At 36.8% G+C, this 26,697-nt stretch overlaps 1 protein-coding gene across 3 annotated transcripts; it reads right to left on the minus strand.

Moving 5' to 3' along the window:
* Positions 1-441: 441 nt before the first annotated feature.
* zdhhc18b (zDHHC palmitoyltransferase 18b) lies at positions 442-26,697 on the minus strand. Of its 3 annotated transcripts, XM_084130858.1 has the most exons (10): positions 26,032-26,697; positions 23,703-23,863; positions 14,196-14,351; positions 9,840-9,977; positions 8,846-8,897; positions 7,924-8,026; positions 6,620-6,732; positions 6,397-6,493; positions 4,677-4,753; positions 1,022-1,873 (listed from the first exon to the last, which is right to left on the minus strand). In XM_084130858.1, the coding sequence occupies exons 1-9, from the start codon at positions 26,271-26,273 to the stop codon at positions 4,712-4,714; spliced, it is 1,104 nt and encodes a 367-aa protein (XP_083986984.1). In that variant the 5' UTR covers positions 26,274-26,697; the 3' UTR covers positions 1,022-1,873; positions 4,677-4,711. The 3 variants fall into 3 exon arrangements, with proteins under 3 accessions (XP_083986983.1, XP_083986984.1, XP_083986985.1); XM_084130857.1 differs by lacking the exon at positions 4,677-4,753 and having other exon boundaries at positions 442-1,873; positions 26,032-26,682; XM_084130859.1 differs by lacking the exons at positions 1,022-1,873; positions 4,677-4,753 and adding an exon at positions 2,303-2,344 and having other exon boundaries at positions 26,032-26,682.

A 26,697-nucleotide genomic window follows, 5' to 3' on the forward strand; every position in this document is an offset into this window, starting at 1 on the left:
GTCAAAACGCACTCTAAAGTACAGCTAATTGTATTTAATATGCATGTAAACTATAATAAATTATTTAATTGCAATTAACATGTAATTGAAAAAAAAAGTGTTCCAAAACATGACATACTCAAGTCTTAAGTATATAATTTCCGTAATAAATACTCTTAAAAAAAATATGCTAAAATGCAGTAAGCTAGTATTCCATTCCAGACATAAACCTAAAACACTTTTGAATCCATAAATCCTAAATAAAATCAGAATTACAATTATTTCCTCTCACATGGTAATAAAATAACAAGCTTCACACATATTCTGTCACTCAGAATCACACTAGAAAATGAACGTTCTGTGCAAACACTTAATTGTGCACTAAACATGATGTGAACTTCATGTCTGATGTTTGTGAGGCAGCACAGCTTTAAACACAGAAACGTCTCAAAAACTCCAGGCTTGCCTGTTAGTTCTTCATATTTATTTGTGCAAATGTTGCAGAGGTCTTGAAAAACAGAGGATCAATTTCAGCATTCATAAATAACATTCAGTTTGCATATTAAGTCAAAACCTGGATAACAATAACACCCATATACCCATTCCCATTCAAACACAAAGTGTCCACACATACAGTAGCACATGAGTCAAACAATAAGTAACTAAAACATTACAGTATTGCTGCATTGAGACTTAGTGCATTAAGACTGTCTGATTACTTATTTACTGATAGACAGCAGTGGGTCAGGAATGCAACGTGAAGAACAGCAGATGTGACGAGGTTTAGAGAGAAACACTCACATTACTTTTCAACTAGACCTTCAACACGGTGATCAGGAGACTCGGAGGCATCATCTCATCCACATTAGCAGGTACTTGTGCACACTAATACCATGTTTCAAACACAATGTGTTACAAAATCATGCTGAGGTCCTTTGGGAAAAATAAGAATTCAACAAGACTCAACATGATGGATGAAGAATGATTGTGAGCTATATTCTCCAGGCATGCTCGTGGATTTTTTTTTTTTTTTTTTTTTTTGCATAAAGATTGGTTCTTGCTTATTGAAGCTTGACCAATGTATCCACAATGAGAAATGGATCCCAGAGTTCATGTCCATATTGAGGACAACAGTGTTCTTGTTCCAATATTGCTGTTGTGATGAAGCTCATTTTGGAACTCACTGTTAAGAATGACCAGTTGTCTTAAAGGCAATTGCCCTGCAGTTCACTTTTGAGACCTTTGTGCTTGTCTTTATGAAAACACTCTGTATATGAATTATAAAGTTTTCCAGTCATCAATCTGTTAACGGAAGTCCATACTTCACACCTGCTCTCCAGATTGCAGCGTTGATTGTATTCCTCAACAGAACAGGAAGACCATAACACTACCGTCAGTTTACTAAAGCTGGAGGTCTTCCTGGAAACATTAGACCTGTTTGTTTGGAGTCCCAACTGAAGCCACCCTACAAATTGATCAATCTTATGATGACAAACTCAAATAACCCAAGAAACGCATTAATATGACAGGACGTAGCAGGTTCATGGAGTCGCATTGCTCAGCGCAGAGAACTGAATTTTGGGTCTCTGTTCTTGGAGTCTTTCCGTTTTGAACTGTGGCTGTGATGGGGTCTTGGAGAGGAGTTGGATGTTTTGTGGCTGTGATGACTGGCTTGTTTTCCCTTGGATCTGTGGTGGGAGTGATGTTTGTGAGGGGTGTTGGTGGACTGGCGTCCTGCAGTGGTCTTGGCCGGCTCCAGGGCAGGAGAAGGGGTGACCTCTGGAAGAGGCTCCAAGAAGGCCGGCGCTGCTTGAGGTTTGGCCTGCGGACAGGAGCTTGTGAGGAGAGGAGATCGAGAAGCCGTTTCCAGCAGACCTTTGGTACCATGCGTGCACTGTGGAGGAAGATAGGAAAAGGTGAGGGAACAATGGATGAAGGGTTATGACAGAAAAAAAAAAAAGAACCAGGGATATGGGAATGGGTGTGACAAAGACAAAAAAAAGGAAGTAGATTCAAGTTAGAAAGTGGAAGTAAAAGTATTTTGATGCGGCTTAAAAGAGAAACGTAAATAGCTGAGCAGTAAGCAACAGTCAATCAGATATCAGCATCTCTGTTGACTCATGCAGATGGTTCTTCTTTTGTTCTGCTATATAGAACTGTATATGACCACTTAAGTCATATAAATTCTGCCAGGAGAGAACAATGGAAATTAACAACAGCAAAATCATGAGAATCAGAGATAAGGAGTCAAATCAAAACAGACAGACACAAAATACAGATTAAAGGGTAGTTCACTGAAAATTAAAATCTAAAATTTACTCACCCTCATGTTGTTCCAAACTTATTTGACACCATCTCCAGTACACTAAAGGAGAAGTTTAGCAGAAGTTCATGCTGCTCTTAAAATAGGCCTTCCAAAAACGACAAAAAGAATGCAACTAAATAGCTGCAAATGCAACACATTTGGGTAACACTATTTCACAGAATCTGTTACACGTTTACTACAGTAATAACAGTAAATTACATGCAACTAACTCCAAACCAAACCATATTCCTAAACATAACTGTATAATAAGTACATGTTGTTCATTAATATTACTCAGTACTTAAATATACAATTACACTGTAACAAGGACACCTTTAAATAAATTGTAACAATTTCAAATCTAGCCATAATTTGACACTTGCAAAAACTTAAGTGTGTGGTTTTCTTGAGATATCATCTTTAGAGTGTGCATCAGTGGTGTCCGATTCACAGACGTGAATCTTGCGGTATGAGTCACTTACCCTCACTAAACCACAATGCCGATATGACCAAACCCAAGAACCATTGTGATGTATATTTTAGATTTGAGACACTTACATGTGATATTATGGAGAGAGAATTGTGTCTCTCTGTGATCTGAGAGAAAAAAAAAAGTTTGAGAGAAAAAGTTATCACACTGATAGCAAAAAAGCATTTCATGAGAGAAAAAAAAATATTTGAGAGAAAAAGTTTTCATATCAATAGCAAAAAATAATAATATTTGAGACTAAAAAAAGTTTTGAGAGAAAGTATTTTCTCATAGAACATAAAAAAAAAAAATTGAATTTTTAAAAATTATTTCTGAGAAAAAAAATCTCTCTCAAAATACTTTGAAAAAAACTCTCAAATATATATATATATATTTTGCTATCAGTGTGAAAACATTTTCTCAAAAAAAAAAAAAAAAAGTGTTTCTCTCAAAACGCTTTTCTTTGCTCTCGATGCAATTTATTGCTCTCCTGTCAGGATTCTGCTTTCACTGTGAAAATTGTGTCATGGGCGGGGCCACGTTCCTATTGGCCAGTCGGGTGAGCATCGTCTTGTCTTGGGAGTCGAACTGAATCATTATACCATTGTTCGGTTTACCGGCATAGATGCCGCCTCTGCCTTAATTGCATTAATTATCGCAGGCAATACGTCCGTGATCATCTAAGATCACCGTGAATCATCTTACCCAAACATTGGAGTGTCCGTGCTCAACTAAGGCAGAGGCGGCATCTATGCCGGTGAACCGAACAATGGTATAATGATTCAGTTCGACTCCCAAGACAAGACGATGCTCACCTGACTGGCCATTACACAATTTTCACAGTGAAAGCAGAATCCTGACATGAGAGCAAGAAATTGCATCGAGAGCAAAGAAAAGCTTTTTGAGAGAAACATTTTTTTTTTTGAGAAAATGTTTTCACACTGATAGCAAAATCTATATATTTGAGAGTTTTTTTCAAAGTATTTTGAGAGAGATTTTTTTTCTCAGAAATAATTTTTAAAAAAATCAAAAAAAAAAAAATTTTATGTTCTATGAGAAAATACTTTCTCTCAAAACTTTTTTTAGTCTCAAATATTATTATTCTTTGCTATTGGTATGAAAACTTTTTTTCTCAAATATTTTTTTTTTTCTCTCATGAAATGCTTTTTTGCTATCAGTGTGATAACTTTTTCTCTCAAACTTTTTTGTTTCTCTCAGATCATTTATTTTCTCGCATGTAATAAAGACAATTCTCTCTCCATATGATATTTACTGACTGGTTTTTCATATGAGATGTAATTAAAAAGGCAAATTCACAGAAGAGTTTTGTTGTAATAAATTAATAATGGAATTCTAAAAGTAATAATAATAATAATAATAATAATAATAATAATAATAATAATAATATGATGATGAACTAAAGAGCTTATAAAAAACGTATGAATAGTAAACCGGGACTGTGAGGCTTCAACATGCATTCACTGTATGGGAAAGAACCGCTAGGACATTCTGCTTAACATCTTTTGTTATTCACAGAAGTAATTATACAGGTTTGGAACAACATGAGGGTGAGAAAATGACATAATTTGTCATTTTTTTTGTGAATTATCACTAAGATTTTGGTCCACAGCATAATACGGCTTGACAACAGACTAAATCGAAGTCCAAGTCCAAAATATATTGCACACATATTTACACAAACTAAACATGAAATAGTGGTTAGTGGTCAGAATGGGAGGAGAAAGAGCAGTGCTGATTGTGTGCTGATGCTGTAAAACATCAGGCCAGATGCCATGCATCAGCACTATTAGCTCTGCCAGCAGCAGTAAGGCAGCATGCAGGCCAAAAGCATGTGGAGCCAATGTGACGCCACCTACAGGAATCTATGAATGTGCCCAAAACACCCGCCTGAGTCTTACCAACCTCCCTACAATCCCCTACTTCTGCCCACTGAACCATCAGCTGGCACAAGACAGGGCGAAATCCTGGCAATCTTTTTCCTAAACACACATGCACACACACACACACACAGAGGACAAGGGTTAATGTGGTAACATCACTAATGTGCACTAATGCATCGGAACATGCCAGGAAAACCACACAACTGTCAGTGTGCTGTAAACAAACAACTCGCCCTACATAATTAAATCATGGCAGAAACAACAAATGTACATGCAGGACAGGAATTCTGTGGTTTAGTTTGAAAAAATATTTATTTAACATTAAAAGGCATTTAACATATATACAAGCACAAATATGTTCAAAAAGTACAAAAATGTCAGGAAATGATAATTTAAAATAAAAATAAAAATCAGGGATTTAAACCCATGCTGTCATAATACATAAAAATCCCAAAGGGAAATGTCCATTACACATGCAAACCGTTTCACAACATAAACATGCACGCACACACACACACAATAAGGCAAGTATGAGTATAGCTACACTACTCCCACTACTGCTATTAACAGTGAACAGTGCATCAGTGAAGAGATGCATTAGCACCTTATTCATTTGATCAGTTTTATTCTGAAAATCAAACTGTTACTTTCCAAAGTTGAATAGAAGTCATATTCAGATATTTTACTTTAGATTTCACAGAATACACGATGACATGGACTTTTCTGCCCCAAGTTACAACCAGAGAAATGTTCACAAACAATAGCGCTGTTTGTTTGTTTACTGATGTTATGAGAGGCACTTTTGGATGGTGATGAGGTTAACATCTGAGTATAAAACAACACATTACTAGCTGAGAAAAACAAATAACTTTAAGGCACATTCAAGTTGATAAATACCCACTATAAAACTACAAAAACTAAAACAAAAAACGTTGTTTGTTTGATTAAACAAAATAACCTAAATTATACAAACAACCAAGTTGTTTGTATATGCTCAGATTCTAATAAAAAACAACTTGAGTTACACAAACCTTAATAAATAAGGAAAAATAAACAACATTGTTTGACAGTTGTTTGTTTATACTGTTTGTTTATATAAGAGCACGATTGCATGCCATAATCTTGCACATCTGTGAGTATTTGAAGGTCTTTGAACCTTCAAATAAAGGGCTTTAAATACGAACACCGCCATCACATGAAACTACAGCGTCGTTCTTGCTCACTAACTCAGAATTCTACCTAATGTTACAGGAAGACAGAAGTTTCGTTTCCTCTTTCTGTAAATGTGCAACATGAAGCATGTCAGCTACACCCATTTCTTTGTAAACCATCTACACTCCAACCCACTGATCTACGAAGGAGCTAAACCACAGAGAATGAGTATATAAACATTTATTTCCCTTTCAAACTCAAAGTAAACACAAATCTCATCTATCTGACTTTGACCAAGGCAGCACAGCCGCAACGGCTCTACTCAACACCAAACAAATCTGAGACAGCCGCACTTGGCGGCAGTCCAGCGAACCGAACGCTGTCTGACATCTAAATAAAGGGTGCGGCCCATGCCAAAACGCATCAAACAACACAGCAAGAAGGGGGGATGCTCGGTTTGGAACAGACACAAGTAGTCAGGCGGTCGAGTGGTTCTGTATGGAGATGGCAGGTTGCTGTAGGGTTACGACCGGGGGTGGAGGAGGAGGAGGAGGAGGCCGAGGTCGGCCTGAGGTGACTGCACGTCCTACCATGTTTATGTCGTTTTTAGCAGCTGGAAGTTCGATTTCCACCGGACTGGTCTGGACGGAGTCATCGGAGGGCACAAAACCTCGCCTGTCAATCAAACTGACAAGACGAGAGAGGAAGAATGGGAATCACAATAAAGCCACAGTAATAAATACAGGCTTCAACTGCACTATTTCAGCCTGCCATGGCAAATACGCTTAACCTACTGATCTGCACTCGTCTCACCTGGGCGGCATGGGTCCACAGAGCACAGAACAGCAGTTTTTGATCATACTGTTGTAGCTGTAAGGATTTCCAACGTCCTCGTTTCCACTTTTCCCTGACCAGGAACCTTTAATCTAATATGGAAGAAAAATAAATAAATTATACTTATTTCAAGATTTATGTATTTGAACTACATATAAAGTTTCCTTCAATTTCTAATTCATTTGGATTGTAGAGGTTTGAACTTTTCAAACTGGTTGACCACAAATACAGTGGTTTAGGCCAAACGGAGGGGAAAAACAAAGAAACTGCCGTTCCGTCAGTTCTGCCCAACTTAAACCAAAACGGCGGTAAGAAAGCTGTTGCCATAATGCGTTCCATTTTTACCATAATACTGTTCTAAGAGTAGTCAACGTACGATACAATTTCCAGTGATAAATCTACCCTTATAATAAGCCTTATAATATTTCAAAATTGAAAAATCAAGCTATGTTGTTTGTGTGTCTACGTGGTGCTTTTAATATGCTTTAGACAAACCATGTGCAATTCATAAGTCAACACCATTGCGGAGTGTTTTCTCCTTTAAACTGCAGTGAACCAAAGACGGTTTTAAAAACGCGGTTTCAAATCGCTGGTGTTTCTGACATAAACTACCTTGTATCCAATCACGTCAACGAGTGGATATCTGAGCTGGTGTGAGTGAGTGGAGGCGGGGCTAATTAGCATATTCCTAGAACCACATATGCTAAATGAGGCAAAGGTGTAAAGTTAAATACAGCTATATTTTAAGGCATGGATTTTTTTTTTTTTTTTTTCAAGGAAAAAACTTAAATGTGTCATTTTGGTGATTAAAGATGAGTTTTAAGGGATACAATTATTGACTACGGGGACTTTAACAACCCTCTGTCGACCTTGGGGAGGGATACAAAAAAATGTGGAAATACAAGCTGTAGTTTTCACAAAAGCCTTAGATGTAGAGACTACAATATACAACTATAAACTAATAGTTTGTTAATGATTTGCAAGTACTTTAAATTTGTATACTCATTATAAAGTGTTACCAAAGACTTTTGCTGACAAAAAAAAGGACTGTGAATATTGTGTTCCAGGTAACATGGAGAAAGAGTAAACATCATTAATTTTTCCATTTACTGCCGACACTGTAACAATATGAAGCGGGTAGAAAATAGGCGAGGTTACACTTTAAATTTAGGTCAAAATATATTTTGAGTGTATTAGAGACAAAAAAACAGCTTTATTTCAGGATAAAAATTAGCCCTGAAATTAAAAATACATCTTTTAGGCAATGAAAGAAAAACACTCACATCCTCATTGGTAGTAAGATTTGCAGCCACCAGGTATGTATGGAAGCCTGAGAGGCCCAAAATGGACCATACAGAAAAGAAGCAAACCACTAACTCAAGAGCAGTGGACAGACGTCAAGGAAGGCTTCAGAATTTGAACAAATAAAGAAATACAAATTAACACTATACAGGAATATACTGGGTTAATTACAGCTTGATCAACAGCATCTGTGGCTAGAACTTTGACTAGTCACTCAAGCAGTGCATTTGCACTTATAATGGAAGCCTATGGGGGCAAGCGTAACAAAGTACGAAGCCCCGCACATGAGGACAGAAATTAGGAATCCGTTCACTCTTTTTAGTTAAACTGTGGCCACAATAGAACTAAATAAAAAAAAAGAGGGGACAGATTTGTATAATCTGGTCACAATTTACATAAATCAGGGAATGAATTTGTAAAACATGGCCATGGTTCACCTAAAACAAAGGGAACAAATTAATTAGTCTTGGGAACGATTTTACTAAAACAAAAGAACAACATGGCCGTAAATTAAGTTGTGGAAACTAATTCTTCATTTGTAGGCAAGATATCTGTAATTTATTTAAAACAGAAATGCAATATTTTAGGCACTGTGAACAATCACTCAAATTCAAACTGCAGAAAAAGTGTCCAACGTAAAAAGTTTTTTTCTACCAGATACTATCTATCAAAACACTGTATTTTAACATTTATTCCAGTGCAATGTCTTGCCTCATAGATTTCTATTGTAAGTGCATTACTACAGATTCGATTTTGAGGGACAAGTTGAAACCATTTTTGGCGTCTCAGATGCGGTTCATAAAGCTTCACTTATATTAACCCAAAACATTCCTTTATTAAAATAAAATAATTCAATTTTAAGATAAACATCTGAAATCAGACATTAAAAAAAAGAAAGGATATCTGGCAGGACTCGATTGGAGAGCAAAAACCAACCCATTTCCTCCTTGTGACCCTATAAAAGAGAACATTAGTCAATAAAAGCTTATCTCAGATCATAAGCCATTTAAGCCCAATAAGAGATACACATGGCCTCTTACAGGCTCATTTGGCAACTGTGTTTGACTTTACAAATGCAACCAAACTAACTCTTTAAAAAGAGCTGATGTAAATCACAATACTACCAGTCAAACGTCTGGACACATTTGGTTACACTTTATTTTAAGGTGTCCTTGTTAACTATACATTTAAGTACTGAGTAATATTAATTCACAACATATACTACTTACAAATAGGGTTATGTTTAGGAGTAGGTTTTGGTTTAGTTGCATGTAATTATGCATAATTTACTGTTATTACTATAGTAAGTATATGTAACTTGTAACAAAGACTCTAAAATACAAAAGAAAAACTGGAAATTAGTTCTTGCAGTTTAAATTTAGCAAAAATTATATTTATATAGTGTACACGCCACTTATGCTCATCAAGGATGTATTTATTTGATCAAAAATACAGTAAAAACAGTAATATTGTGAAATATTATAATTTGAAATAACAGTTTTCCATTTGTATATATTTTAAAATGTGATTTATTTCTGTGATGGCTAAGCTGAATTTTCAGCATCATTACTCCAGTCTTCAGTGTCACATGATCCTTCAGAAATCATTATAATATGATTGATGATGATAAGAAATGTATCTTGATCAGCAAATGTTCAAAACAGTCATATTTTTGCTTCATATTTTTGTGGAAACTGATTCATTCATGCATGTGGATGTGTAAAATAAAAGCATTAGAATGAAATACCTAGTCTAGTTACAAATCTGTTTACACAAGAGAAAATGATCTGCCATCACCGAACGAATGTTTCAAATCACACACGACTCACTGTTACATATATTTGCTCAAGCTTAAAGACACAGAAACTGTTGGCAAGTTAAATGATATGACACATACTTAGAGCCAGGTGTGTGGTTACACAACCGAAGATGAAGGCCGTGAGGAAAGAGAGCGAGACGACAAAGGTGTAGAAAAATCGGTAGTTTCGTTTTCCCACACAGTTCCCGACCCAAGGGCAGTGATGATCGAATCGCTCTATCAAAGACACAAGACAGCAGGGCGTCACATGGTTCTTGATTTATTACAGCAGTAATTAAAGTCTGCTGGCTTAAGAACAAATGAGAACTTGAGAGATTGAACCAAAATACAAACTGGTTCAAACCGGCTTGCATAAATCCATCACTATTAATAACACTGCTACATCTGAGAAAAATAACATCCCACGTGGATTCACAAGCAGAATAGTGTGAAACTGCAAACAGAAAAAATATATTGCCATTTAATACAGAATGTTACTGGATTACATTTTATGAAGACATTATGCGTGGTGTTTGTGAGAACAAAATAGTGCAACAGTGAAGTAAAAATTAATTAATTTTCTTCCTAGGGGAACTGATTGGATTTTGGAATTGATTTGTGTTTGACAGCTGAATTCCTAGTGAAAAACTACATTACCCATGATTCTGCAAAAAAAAAAAAAAAAAAAGATAATCACGTGGCGAGCAAATTGCGACAAATTTACACTTTAGCACCCACCCACTCCTATAAAGCTCTGCAAATTACATAATAGAGTATGTCTTAGGCAAGGCCAGTTTATTTATATAGCACATTTCAAACACTATGGGAATTCAAAGTGCTTTACATAGAAAGGAATTAAAATATCACACTATGGCAATTCAAAGTGCTTTGCATAGAAAATAAGCACAAAATAAAAGCAAGAGAAATTAAAACAGTTATGAAAAGGAATTAAAAGAGATAAATGATACAGTTATAAAATTAATTAGAGTAAAATTAATTAAAGTAGTAAAAAGATGATACATAGAATAAATTTCTCATCTGGCACAACACTGGTGCATCTTATTTTTAGGGGTGTAACGATACCCTAATTTCACGATTCGATACATATCACGATACTGAACTCACGATACGATATTATTGCGATACTCCAAGACATAATAAAAGGTTAAGAAAAAATTTACTGTTGATTAAATGCTAAATTTGATATAATATTGTGGGTGTAAATGAATAGGCTTGGACAATGGTGACACCAGAATAAATATATTCATGATTCTGAACCTGAAAATACAGAATTATTTTAGACGAATATGCTTGCACTCTGTCACTGGCTAGATATATTTAAAATAATGTAGGCCACTTTTTACTGGTAACATAAGACTTATAACATAAGCATTATCAGGACCCACTAATATTCCCCCATTATTATACATTATATTCAACATAATATATTGTCGTTTAATGTAGTACTGACTCTGAAAACTTCAATTTTTTCTCACAGGGTAATTTTTATTTTGGGTGAACTATCCACGATACGTATTGTCAATATACACGATACATATTGTTGCATTTTTGTATTGCGATATATTGTGACACGATATATTGTTACATCCCTACTTATTTTGTTCTCTCTTACCCAATTCTCAGTGCCATTTGAGTTCAGTTTAGAGTCAAAAGGAAGAATATAGTGCAGTCAGTTGGACGTACAGTGGATACAGTTATAAAAATAATTAAAAGACTGGCAAAACACTGGTGCATCATATTTTGTACAGCTGCTTGTTATACTGTGAGATTATCCCATGTGGATTAGAATGTGTCTGTGGTGATCTTTCGACGCGCCTAAAAAATCTATTTGACGTCTCCAATAGACTCGATTTTTCCCTAAAATCGGACAGGAGGAGCTCTAGGACTGACTCCTTGGGTTCACTGCCCCATCAGTCCGCACCCCAAAAAACCCATTTGTTCGGAAGCTCTAGGAATGGAGTCGATCCAGTCCGCACCCCACAGAACCTCAAGTTTAATTGACACAAACTCACTACTCCACCACAGACCCAGGTCATCGGCATGGTTTCATCTCTCAATTTGTTCAATTAAGTCATTTATGTTTGTCTCTTATCCAATTTTCAGTGCCATTTGAGATTAGAATCAAAAGGAGGATGCATAAAATACAGTGTAATCAGTCGGACGTACAGTGGCACAGTGCTCATTCAGTAAATGCATAGCTAAACACAAGTGTTTTGAGTCTGGATTTGAATGTGACTACTGTAGGAGCACGTCTGATCTCCTCTGGAAGCTGGTTCCAGCTGCGGCTGGCATAATAGCTTGGTATTTCTAGCTGATGTGATCCTAATGATCTGAGTGATCTGTTGGGTTTATATTCAGTGAGCATATCTGCAATGTATTGAGGTCCTAGGCCATTGAGTGATTTATATACCAGTAATAATACTTTAAAATCAATCCTAAATTTAAATGGGAGCCAGTGTAAAGACCTGAGGACTGGTGTGATATGTTCATATTTTCTGGTTCTGCTCAGAATCCTGGCGGCAGTGTTCTGTATGAGCTGCAACTATCTTATGGTCTTTTTGGGAAGGCCAGTGAGGAGTCCATTACAATAATCCACCCTGCTGGTGATGAAAGCATGAACAAGTTTCTCTAAGTCTTGTCTGGAAACAAAGCATCTAATTCTTGCAATATTTTTGAGATGATAGTATGCTGATTTAGTTATTGCTTTGACATGACTACTGAAGCTAAGGTCTGACTCCAGAATCACACCGAGGTTCCTGACTTGATTTTTAGTTGTTTGACCCCTAGCGTCAATATATGCGTTCACCTTGAGAACTTCATCTTTGTTTCCAAACACAATGACTTCAGTTTTGTCTTTGTTTAACTGAAGCAAGTTTTGGCACATCCAACTGTTGACTTCATCAATGCATTGGCACAGGGAGTCAATGGGGCTGTAATCGTTAGGCGATAGGGCTAAGTAGATCTGTATGTCATCTGCATGTCATCTGCATAGCTGTGGTAAGCAATTTGGTTCTTTTTCATTATTTGGCTCAGTGGGAGCATATACAGGTTGAACAGGATTGGCGGAGTCATGGATGTCCACTCAGACTTATGGTCACCGATACTCACATAATAACCTCTCCCTTCTAAGTATGACCTGAACCATTTTAGGACTATCCCAGAAAGCCCAACCCAGTTTTCCAGCCTGTCAAGAAGTATGTTATGATTGACAATGTCAACTGCAGCACGAGTAGTACCAGAATTTATGTTTTGCCTGTATCAGTATTTAAACGAATATCGTTTATTATCTTTATGAGCGCTCTCTCTGTGCTATGATGTGGTCGGAAACCAGATTGAAAATTGTCAAAGTATCCATTTGAGATTAAGAATTTGTTCAGCTGATTGAAGACAACTTTTTCAATGATCTTGCCTATGAAAGGAAGATTTGAGACTGGTCTGTTGCTATCCAGATGGCTCTTTTTCAGGAGGGGCTTGACAACTGCAGTTTTAAGGGACTTTGGAAAAATCCCATAGGTAAGTGAGGAATTTACCACTTCTAGGAGATCTGCTTCTAAGCAGTTTAACACACTTTTGAAAAAGGAAATGGGGATTGTGTCAAGGGCGCAGGTTAATGTTTTAAGGTGCTGTACTGTTTCTGCCAAAATGTTACCACTAATTTCTTCAAAATCAGACATAGTAACTTTCTGCAGATGTGGTCTGATCTGTCTGACCTCAGTGCCACACGAGGATATGCTGATCGCCTTTCTGATATTATTGATTTTCTCAGAGAAGGAAGCAAACTCACTGCACTTGCTGTCTGAGAGCATTTCACTAGGAATCTGGCTTGGGGGGTTTGTTAGACTCTCTACAGTAGCAAAAAGAGTGCGTGTTGTTTATGTTTCTGTTTATAATATTTGAGAAGAAAGTCTGTCTAGCTTTGCCTAGGTCCACACTGAATGTCTTACCGAGGCTCTCAAACTACTTAAGTATTTAAGTAGTCATACATATGCACATTTTGCATTTCATTGAATCACATTTAATTGAATTGACAATCACAATGCTTCATAGGATTGTAGTTCTTTCCCTCACTAAAGCAGTTAAGTATACAATATTGTATACAAATTTGGTTAGTTTGGTTCAGTGCTTATAACAATTTAACAAAGAATTCCTATTGCAAACATGAATGGGGAAAAATAAATATAATTACTTGCTAAAGAAAAATTTTAATTGCGATTTTTATGATAAAAATTGTGATTGTGATAAAAAAAAATCTGAAGCATATGACAAATGCATATAGGTAAATGTAAACTTCTAACATGAAGTACAAGCAATAGTAAAATAACTAGATTAGCAAACGTTGCTAATAATCAAAAAACAGCCCCAGATTTCTTGGCCCAAGCCAAATAAAGCTGGATCTCACTGTTCTCTGCCGTACATCTCCTCCTCAACACTCACCCACACAGTTGTCACACAGGCTGCAGTGGGAGGTGCGCGGTGGGCGGAAGATCTTGCAGGTGAAGCAGTACTTGAGTTTAACCACCTGCTGATTGATGATGACCTCCTTAGTGCGTGGAGGGGGGCGGTAGGATGAAGACGAGCCTGTTGGGTTGTCTGAGAGAGAGAGAGAGAGAGAGAAACATGTGGCAGGAAGGAATTTCAATAACAAAAGTTAACGAAAACAACAAAACTATGCAGTTAGGATCATTCTGATTTTTAAAAGCTCTTATTGAACAGTTTCTAATAAGTGGCTCTAAACAGCTAAGACTTCCTGTTTATTGGAACAACTAGATGAACAGAATAAGGTTAAAGGTGCTAAGCACAAAAACAAGAAAAAAAACTATTCTAAAGCAAGATAATCCTGCTTTTGTTGTAAGCTTAAAAAAAAAATAAACCTCACTGCTTCACATGCAAAAAACTACATTAATAACATTAAGCAAAACATCAATAAAATAAGCTCTGCTTCAGAAGAAAAAAAAAAAGAAAAAAAGACTTTTGGCGTTTGTCGTTGTATTCCACTCTGTAAGCCACATTAAGTAAAAGCAATGAATGCACACGGTCCTATTCTGTTTCATACTAACCAAACTAATTTGGTCTCTTGTTTTATTTACTGGATAATATTTTCCATCCAATTCATCTAACCAGAGGCACACAATCATGCTTACACTAAAATTTAATCCAACATGTAAATGAAACAATGGCAAATTTAACATTTAAATGAATGTGATCACCTCAATAAACTGTAAATTACACTAACAAAAGATACAGAACTTGTTTTTGCATTCCACTGTGCTGCATTTTCATTGTTTTTCCTATGTAAATCTGCACTTGACGGAAGTCTTTGACCAATCTTGCATCTTTCGCTGTGTTTCGAGCAAGAAACAAAAACTTTCTGAAAACATGGTCTCAAATTAAAAGATGTTTGAAGAAATGCATCAGAAATGCATTATTCCACTGACCGGGGTTTCACTTTTTTTTTTCTTTTTTTTTTTAAACCTGAGAAGCAGGGTAGTGGAGTGAGAAAAACACACACACATACAAACAAACACACGTCTAGAGAGAGATGAGTTTTTAAAAAGTTGAACTCCTAACTTGAGTGCCGTGCATTAGGAACAGCTGCAATGATGTGAGATGTGAGAACAAGAGTTAAAGACGTCAGTCTAGTCTAGTGAGTGTTAACATGGAAAACAACAGAAAAGCAGTGCAGTGTAATATTAGCTTTTTTAGCTTAAAAACATGATGCATGAAAGTAAAAAAAAAAAAAAAAAAAAAAAAGCCAAAAGTCTAGAGATGAGTTTTTTAAAAACTAATTTTAACTTAAGCATAACATTTTTAGAATGGCTTTTCATACACAAGAAGCTGCAAAAGACACAAGGGCAACAGTGTCTAACGCATTTACATAGAAAAAACATGGAAAAGCCTCTAATCTGTCATTTTCTGATTCCAATTCAGTCAATCACATCATAAACTATACCATATACAGTATTTGATCCTCAAACTTGACTTAATTTCTGCCACTTGGATGTCAATTTGGACTTAAATTCAGCACAGCATTACTGTTGAAAATTAAATTACATTTTGCAAATGGTAAATTTACAGGTCAGAAATAAATGGTTCAAAGATGTAAAAAAACATTTATTATTACTCCAGCAAGCAAACTAAGCCTTTTTTTCCAGTTAAGGTCAGAAGGGAGAAGAAATACAGGTTATAAATGTGACTTGGGGGAAAAAAACTAAACGCTGTTACAGGTCAGAAAGTGATCCATCATGCAATGTTCCATTTCTCAGTTCCTCACAAACAATTCAACCTGAAACGCTTGAATAGAGCAGAAATTTTATTTTATTAGTAAAAATAAAATCTAGAGTCTTTTTCAGTTCTCTTATTGGCAGGACAATTATGAATGAATCTGCATGGATGAATATGGTCACATTTCATTGCAACAATCAGACAAGAGTGTGCTACTACTGAGCGGGTGAAGATATTTCAAGGCCTGCGGGAGTGTGTGTTCCAGATGACAATCATCCTGTCATGTGACAGTCATCATGTCAGTGTCACCCTCTGTAATTAGGGCAGAATGTCCTCTAATCTTCTCAAACAAGGGTTTTATAGATTTGATTTTCCAAATGTTTTAAGGCACATCACATTTGCAGAACTTCTACAAAATTTTGTGGGCAAAGAAGGTCTTATTGTCTTTGACAATTGTCATTGTCTTATTAACGCCCCTTTTATATTGATCACAGTTCGGGATTGTAGTGTTAAGAGCGCACAAAGTGTAAAGTGTGTGTGGGGGGGGGTTTGCAGACGAATTTTTTTTACTGCAGTGGCAGACAATGACATCTTATTGAAAAAAAAGAATGCTTAATATTTTTAATATCAACAGAAAAAATATAACATTAACAAAAACAAAAATAACAGCACCTGTTTCTGAATGTTGATTGATCTAAATAGTGTAGACCACTTATTCAGAAACCGGTGTGACGAATAAAATGGGGGGGGGAGGGGGGCAAGAACGAAACTAGTAAATAAATTATTTTATGTACAATGTAATATATAGTTTTATATATAAATGGGGTGTTTGTTAACTGAAGGCATGCCGTCAGAGTTCCCTGTGTTGGCAGCTCCATAAAATAGCTATACTGAAAGCGCTGTAGTTTTGCTGTACCCTACTATGCTACAAATATGACAAGTAAAATACACACATAACATTTTAAGTTATCTTAAGCTTCTGTTTCTGAACAAATAAAGCAGTAATTGAGGTCATAAATACATGAGTCTGATGTTTGTTTTAATTGTCAGAAGCTATCGTAAACAACAAATAAAATAAAAAATAAATAAATTTAAAGCATGATTACCTAATTATTAAGGCTATAATTTAATGAATAAATAATAAAAGTAATTCTATATACAGTTATGTAATGTTGTCCGCAAAAATTTGCCAAACAACCAACGGTAAATGCGATCACAGACACGGGTCAGATAACTAACAATAACTCCATTTCTGTTCATAGTTTTCATTTACTTATTTTATTTTGTTCATAACAATGTTTTCAAATCAATAGTTTTATTCCAGTTTTATAGTTGAAATTTTAGAATAACATTATGACCATCTATACTTACTATTAGCGGTTAACTGCGTTTGCGTCGCCGTCAACCCAGAGAGAGCAGTTGTCATGTTTAGGTATGAAACCACTTCACAAACAATATTTTTAACTAAACACTAATTTCTGTTACAATAATTCAAATGATCACAGAAGTACTCTGATAAAAGTGTATAGTTTGGATATAGACACTGACGTCTACAGTAGCGATCAAAAGTAAATTACCTTTTGAAAGTAACATGACACTTCAAATAAAGATTGTATCAATGACATTGTTGCACCAGTAGGTGGCGTTACTTAATAAAATGCATATGTCATTGAATCATTCAAGAGATTTGTTCAAAAATGATGATTCATCCAGTTATGAACAAGAGGTGTATCTCATTCAGCTCCCTAGATCAGCAGTCAGGACACTGATGAAGGAGTCGGCCATTTTAAGGGCTGTCTCAATCGCAAAATCCTTCCAGTACACTGAAACGTTCGCTCCCTAAAAAGTCCCACAATGCAGCATAAAAACCAGGAAGCATCGATGCTCACTATGTTGCCTTAACGGAAGTTCTGAAGCACGAAACATAAATCAATTCGATCATAAATTTCCAAGAAAAATTAAGAACATCATATTCACCACGGGAAAACTGGGGGGCAAAAAATGCATTATACTCACCAAAACTACTGATTATTTTTTACACAAAATCCATCCTAATTTCTTTCCTCAAAAAGACTTAAAGGGAACAATGCAGTTTTTTTTAGCTTAATTTACCTTAACTGAACAGCTTCGGAGTCATTGGAATGGTTATATGACTTTTTTTCGGGTTGAATGGTGGCCGTCTCGCTTTCCCCTAGCGCCTGTGAGCGGAAAAACCACCCTTGCAACTTTGGGCCGGCGGGAAGTATCGCGTGATATCAGGTCTCGCGATGTAACGAATTGCTTTACGCCACTGCACACATACATTTATATGCTAGCCTTCTGTGTGTATCATACATACCTCAGTGGACATGGCTCTGTATGGGGTTATTATTGTTGCAATATTCCAAATAAATAGATTAATATTCACAAATAAATGTAAAGAGATTCACAAAAATGTATCCAATTCACAAATAAATAGATTAAGATCCACAAATAAATGTAAAGAGTTTCACAAAAAAATATAAAATTCACAAATAAATAAAATGAGATTTGCAAATAAATAAAATATTTACAAATGTTTTATTATTTTACAAACACAACTCTGCCTGGCATTTATTTGTGAACCGCTTTCTGTGCATTTGTAAATCGCTGCACACATTTGTGAATCGGTTCCTGTGCATTTGTGAATCCCCTCACGCATTTGTGGATTTTGAAACACTTCTAGCGTCGACGTGCAGACAAATCCACAAATAAGTGGACTCCACCCACCGTGTACTCAAGCCAATCAGATAACGGCCACATCGAGCTGGCCAATCGTAGCACGTTCTCGCTTCAACCAATCACATTTGGCGTTACACTCGGGGCGGCCGGGAACTGATTCTTGACTTGCATCCTTGAAAGGAGCAGTAGTAGTAGCTCTGAACTGTTTGTGTGGTAAAAACACTCTGTTTTCAAAAGATTGTTGGAGTTTAAGGCCTCTTTATATTTCCATCAGGATACACTCAGGGAATTATGATAATCAGAGACCCCGAACATCATGAACAGTCTCTACACCGGCAAGAGGCGCAACACAGCGCGTCAAAAGCAAATAGGCACTATCTATTTACTGCTGCTGTAGCAGTTTCAAATAATGTAAAACTAGCACGTTTGAAATGTTAACACATATTCCCTATGTGACGTCTGCTTAGCTGCAGACATGTCTGCATAATCGTACTCTTAACGGCTCTGATCGTAGCCTACTTATTGACTAGTGCTGGTTACTTGAAAAATCATATTTCGTGATAGTGTCCTGGACGCGGGGCATTCATTGATTGTAAACGGATGCCCGCACTTCTTCTGATGTAGCGGCTATTTCACACAATTAGGACAAATGTTCTGCACATTCGGTTTGGCCAGATAGCCTCGCACGGGGTAGACACGATGCAAGAAATTACAGAACATACGATTTTACCTTTTAAAGCACAATCGCGGTGACAAATAGCAATAGGACATAAATAAATGTCATGTAGAATACCAAATATGAGCCCAAATGACCACCCAATATGTAACAGTACGAGCCTCAGCATCAGCGTGTAGTGGGCTACTGGGGTCGATGCTGCAAATAAAAATCTTGCAATGCAAATTAAAAACTCGTGTAGCTATTTATGGGTTGAACCCAGTTATTCATTAGTCAGCTACTTGATGCTTTACTACGGAAGCGTATTGCATTCACTTGAGGAAAAATAATCTGCTCAGTTTTTCTGAATTAACGAGTTAATTATCTCAGAATTACGAGATAATTTTTCATGAATAAAAAGTTTTTGCTCTGTTTTTCTGAATTAATGACTTAATTCTCAAAATTATGAGATAATTTTTCATACAAAATATTTGCTCTGTTTTTCTGAATTAATGACTTAATTATCTCGTAATTCTGAGATAATTAAGTCATTAATTCAGAAAAACAGAGCAAAAACTTTTTATTCATGAAAAATTATCTCGTAATTCTGAGATAATTAACTTGTTAATTCAGAAAAACAGAGTAGATTATTTTCCCTCAAGTGAATGCAATACGCTTCCGTACTTTTCTTTTCTATCTTGAATAACGTGACGCGTCCACACCGCGTTGTTCCCATAACAGAGATGTAAAGTGCTGTTCTGTGGCTTTTTTCAAGGCTCATAAAAATTGTGGCTTGGCTTGACAAGCAGTCTAATGGTGTAATTCTAACAAAATAAAAAATTTAAACATTTTATGGGCCTTTACGCGTACACTTCCTATTTGAGCAAATGCAGATGAATGAGCAGTTATTTCAGAGCAAGATCACCCAGTGTGATTGGTTGAAGTGAGAACGTGCTACGATTGGCCAGCTCGATGTGGCCGTTATCTGATTGGCTTGAGTACACGGTGGGTGGAGTCTACTTATTTGTGGATTTGTCTGCACGTCGACGCTAGAAGTGTTTCAAAATCCACAAATGCGTGAGGGGATTCACAAATGCACAGGAACCGATTCACAAATGTGTGCAGCGATTTACAAATGCACAGAAAGCGGTTCACAAATAAATGCCAGGTAGAGTTGTGTTTGTAAAATAATAAAACATTTGTAAATATTTTATTTATTTACAAATCTCATTTTATTTATTTGTGAATTTTATAATTTTTTGTGAAACTCTTTACATTTATTTGTGGATCTTAATCTATTTATTTGTGAATTCGATACATTTTTGTGAATCTCTTTACATTTATTTGTGAATATGAATCTATTTATTTGGAATATTGCAACAATAATAACCCCATAGCTCTGTGCGTTCGCCGGCTTCTTTGAAAACAAATGCACATGACCAGAGGGAGAAGATGGGAGGGGGGCGAGTCGCCAACGAGTTTTTGACAGTGTTGTCAAATATCTATTCCGAAGCTGTAGGGGGAGCTCTATAGAGAAACCCGCGAGCAAAAAGCGAGAAAACAGCGAAGAAATTGCCAAAACTGCATAACGCTGCTTTAAATTACTCTGTTGTACAGGTTATCTGTGTGTTTCAGTCCCAACGACCTTTTCTATCGCCATCGAGGCTAATGCTGAAAGTCGAGTCTGTCCCATCGTATTTCTGGCATAAGTTTTAATTCGCTTTAGGGCTGAGAGTGTCTGCTCGACAGAAGCAGTGGACACAGGGACAGTCACCGCAAAACATGACAGCTGACCCATGCTCTCACACAGATTTTTGAAGGAAATCAATGAGCTCAGCGGGACTTTTGCCTTCAAAATCAGTCATGGCATACATTACAGTCAGTCAGTTCTGTTATTACCCGAACAGATCGAATAGAGTTCCGTGACTCTGCGTTAAGCTGGATGGCTGAATAAGGGATTTTTTCCCGGTGCGTTTGAACCTGGGGTCGAGGAGGGAAAGAAACATTCATTTGTGGGTTGAAAAACTATTAAATCTACAGGAATATATTTTAGTTTATGCAGTTCGCTACAGATGCGGTTAGCTAGCTCAGCCTCTGACTACCAGTAATAGTACGCGCACTGACCATCCAATCAAAGGACGTGAAAATGCAGACGTTATTGTACGCCTGCTAGATGGCCCCAATGCAGTCAAATCGAAATCTGATTGGCTGTTTAAATCCGACTGATTATCTGATTGGTTAAAGCAACAGTTTCATTGCCATTAATTTTAAGCTACAGGCGCCTGCACTATTGATTCTGAAGGCCTCAAGGCAGATTTCTTTGGCCATGGCAACACATGATGGCTGAAATATGATTGGATAAAAGCTCTAACATAAACATACACTAAAAGCTATGAAATTAAGAGAATGGACTATTGGGAATAATTTAATACTCATTCATGGAAAAAAAATATCAAGTCAGTGATTCTGATAGTGTTTAGACCAGCAGAGAAGGCCTTGCTGGCCCTGACGGCCCACCACTGAGAGATAGAGATATATTTTATATATATATATATATATATATATATATATATATATATATATATATATATATATATATATATATATATATATATATGAATGTGGAGGACCTAATACATTTGTCAAAATGTAGCAGCAACTGAGCACAGTGCACCGGGCACTCTATCCCATAATGCAATGCCCTAGACTTGCCCTCACATTTCCACAATGATGAATGAACCAGAAACAACATCAGACATCTCTTTCTTAACTCATTATATAATCAATTGTCAAAAGATATTTTAGACAAACTTGGATAATAAATGCAAAATAATTAAATAGATAACTGAACAACACTCACTGAATTACACGGTGAATTAGTTGCAGACTTTTTTTCCCCTTTTTTTTCTTCTTTTTTTTACAAATTAATGTATTATAATAGGCTAAGGCTACATTTAAAATAAATTTAAATTTGTAAACAAAATAAACTAAATATTTTCTAATTTATTTTACACATTTATAACAGCACAGTACAATATAAATTGGGTCTTTAGAAAGGAAAATCTATAGGTGCCTTATACATTTTAGAATGGGTGTCCCTCACACAAAGATGATCATATTTGGGCAGGGATGGGCAACTTCGGTCCTGGAGGGCCACTGTCCTACAGAGTTTAGCTCCAACTAGGGCTGTAATCAACCAAAGAAAATCTTGGTCGACTGAAGTCCTGAAATTTTCGACTAAAAATCGACTAAAAATTACGTTAGGAAAAAAAAAAACGTTAAATTAATTAGCTGCGCACTGTGCGCAGTACTTGGTAGCCTTGTTGTCCGCCTAAATGAATTATAAATAAACATAAAAAACTAGTAGGCTATTTGCAGTATATTAAATCGTTTTTGACCTAATTATTTTGCACTGAAATGAGTCTGACACACGAGTCTGTCGGCTCTGACAGCGTTGCATCACGTGCACCTGCGCAATATCATAGCCTATGATTTCCGAAAATAGTACTATGTTGTCAACTAGTGATATCATCACAAGAATTTTGAGGAATATGCAACATAATTTAGACAATTGTTTTTGTCATATGCATTATAATAACTGACAGACACTATCATTTCAGCCGCTCTGTGGAGCTCAGCTTCGCGGCTGCGACACGAATAGACTAACTTTTAAAAAAATGCTGCCACACTGCCGATGTCTTTGTTGACATGGTAGAAGAGGACTGACTGACTAGGAATTAAACGCTCTCACAATTAAATAAATAATATTCAGCAAACCTTCTAGTAGCCTACTTTCTTCAATCTGTCTCTCTTCTCCAGTGGGTCGGGCTAATCCAAAAGAAGTGAAAACAAGGGGGGTGTTCTGAAGACAGACTGTTACCTGTGAAACATGGGTGCTCTGAAAACACCCCCATTAGCAATTAGTGCTTTCCACCTGATGAAATGAACGTGGCAAAACTGATGAAATGAACGCGGCAAAAAATCGACCAATCAGAATTTTGGTCGAGCCAGAACGTATCGACCAAATAATCGACTAATCGACTGGGAGATTACAGCCCTAGCTCCAACCCTGAAAAAAAAAAAAAATCACCTGCCTGTAATTTTCTAGTAATCCTGAGGACCTTGATTAGCTTGTTCAGGTGTGTTTGATTAGGGTTGAAGCTAAACTCTGTAGGACAGTGGCCCTCCAGGACCGAAGTTGCCCATCCCTGTATTTGGGGGTGTCTAAAAGATTTTAAAAAAGGCATAGTGCACACATTAAGTTTCACAAACTAGATTAAACTAAATCTAGTATGCCATATACAGCCTATACTCTATCCTTTCTTAACATAACCATGGACCCGTGGAGATGTGTGCTCCCTCACCGATCTGTTTCTCAATGTCTGCGGCCTCCTCTGGTGTTGCCCGAGGCAGAATCCCCGGATCCGTGAAGCTGGTCTGGAAGAGAGAGATGACCACAAACACAAAAAGGACCCCTCCGATGGCCGGGATGCAGCTGGTGAGGTGCTTCACCAGGAACGGGCAGCTGTAACCACAGAACGGCTCAATTAGGAAAACATTGATTGCGGAACAATGAAGCTTTAAAATATAGTGCTCCATTAAATGGTTCCATTCCCTGCAGCTCTGCGGATCCCAAATCCAATGTCTAATGCTAAACCAATGCACTATAAAGAGAACGAGAAACAGCGGTGGTTGTGTAAGAGGACCCAAACAAGAACTGATGTCTAAAGTGTTGCAGTACATTGAAAATAAAGAACACAAACTTAATGAAACATGAATATTTGATCTACAGAATCAAAATGAATCTCCACATAATGTGCTGTATCCACAAGGAATTGCTTTAAAATGAGGGGTATGATTAACACCAAAATTAAATGAGCCACTTTAAAGTAACCATACATCATTAATTAAGTCCCTAAAAGTGGCCTCAGTACAAATATTGTCTCGAGAGAGACCGTACATTTCACATGCAGATTTATAGAACATTTTCTATTATTGTTTAAATCAGAATAGGGAGGCAAGTTTGTTTTCAGTTTGTAGCAATCGTCTTGCTCACGAATTAAGCTATTGAACATTTCCAATATTATTGCCCAAGAAAAGAGACACGTGTTTGACCAGTTGATATTTGCCATATGCACACTTTGCAAGTATTATCAGGACTAATATCAAGTCTACTGAAATGGCACTATTTGGGTCTCTGAACTGCAACAGAAGAATTCACAGGTTAAATAAACTTAGGCTATTTTAATAACAGACAGTGTCACAATGCTTCGCGCCGGGGTCCTGATGCCTGTCGGGGGTTGTATTCGCTATAACAACCGCCTCGCTGTTGTACACACATTATCCCTTACTTATTGTTATTAACAGTTCTTAAAATCTGCATAGTGGCCATTATTTTGTATTGCTGTAGTTTAATGATCTAGTGATTATTATGAATAAAACTAATTTATAAACAGAGAATTTAAAACAATATGTATAGATTAAAAACAACAACAACCAAACAAAAAAAAAAACATTGGATGATTGGGCAAGTTGTCACATTGGAAACCTAGCTACTGTTTATTAACACAAATTACTCTTTTTTTTATTTTATTTTTAATTTTTATGAAATGCTGATAAAACGTGACAACTCGGCCCAATCTGACATTTATGAAAAATACTTCTGTCTTATGAACACCATACAATCTTGCAAAAAAAAAAAAAAAAAAATACCTAGGGGGAAATTATTTTAAAATGTAATAAATTAAAAGGCAATTAATTATTCAGTGTCACATGATGCTTCAGAAATCATTCTAATATGCTGATCAAAAACATTTCTTCTCACTTCTTATTTAACTTACTATTAATGCTGCTTAATATTTTTTATATAAATCATTATTCATTTTTTGTTACCACTGACTTGCATTTAAAAAAAAAAAAAAAAAAAAAATCTGAGAAAAAATTAGATTCTCATTTTTTAGAGTGATCTATCATTTTAATGTGTCAACATAGCTTTATTTCACAAAAAAACGTTCTAATTTGTGACCCTGGATCACAAAACCAGTCACATGTTGCACGGGTATATTTGTGGCAATAGCCAACAATACATTGTATGGGTCAAAATTATCAATTTTTATTTTATGCCATGAAGGTATTTAGTAAATTTCCTACCGTAAATATATAAAATATTTATTTTTGTGAGTGAATGCAGCACAACCGCGAACATAAATGGACACGATTTTCTCAATGTTTAGATTTTTTGCCACCCTCAGATTCCAGATGTTCAAATAGTTGTATCTCGGCCAAATTGTGTCCTATCCTAACAACCCATACATCAATGGAAAGATTATTTATTCATCTTACAGATGATGTATAAATCTTAATTAAAAAAAAAAAAAAAAATGACCCATGTGACTGGTTTTGTGGTCCAGGGTCACATTTAAGACTGCTTTGAAGCAGGTGTTTGAGACCAACATACAAAACCACTGGTAGAGTAAAAAAAGACAAAATCAGACATGATGTAATCGGACTTTTCTCTCCAAACCCTGACCGCGTTGAGATGCACCTGTGACATCTTCACCCCGATCTCCTCTAGGCCTATTGCGGTGTTCCTCATACTTTCATACAGCACACAGCACTACTTGCTTAACTTAGATGTTCTATCAACAAGCCAGCTCAGTGACCATGCGGTCTAGCAGCCAAAGGCATACTCACTCGAAGACGAAGAAGAGTCCGCTGGTGAGCAGGATGAGTCCCAGTGTGAGCGGCAACACGCCGCTCTGACGCGCCACGATGATGCGACCGTTACAGTAGAAGCGGTTCTTCCCGGGAAACACCTCCCATTTTCTCCGGGCTCTTTTGGGCTTGTGCTCGGGTAGAGGTCGCGGTGGAGGCGTCGGGGTCGGTGTCGCGAGTGCCTGAGGATCTATTTGCTGATATTCGCGGTTTTTCATCATTTACGGCGGTGAAATCGCGCCCACTGTCCATCAAACATCAGCTGCTGCGCGATACGAGCGGATAGATATCGCTTAATAGTGTCATTACACAAACACGGCACGCACACACGCCGACCGCGTCCCGCTTTATTGGCAAACAGATCCACGAAACGCGCGACGGATTTACCAGCATGTGACGTAACGCGATATGCAGCGGCGACGTCACAAACGCGTCCTCGCTACATGGTTCGATTAAAAACCAGCGGATTCAGGAGTTTGTAACGCAAACGCACGCTTCACCTTCCGCTCCGGTTCCGCTTTCATTCTCTTGTGAATGAGGATCGGTATTTACATTTAGAGCACAATAATATTTGATCTGCTGCACAGATTTATCCCGCCGCACAGATGATGTGGATGGCACGCAGGATGTGACGCTACAGTCCTC

This window comes from Abramis brama, assembly GCF_963993115.1.
Source record: "Abramis brama genome assembly, chromosome: 12".
Lineage (NCBI taxonomy): Eukaryota > Metazoa > Chordata > Actinopteri > Cypriniformes > Leuciscidae > Abramis > Abramis brama.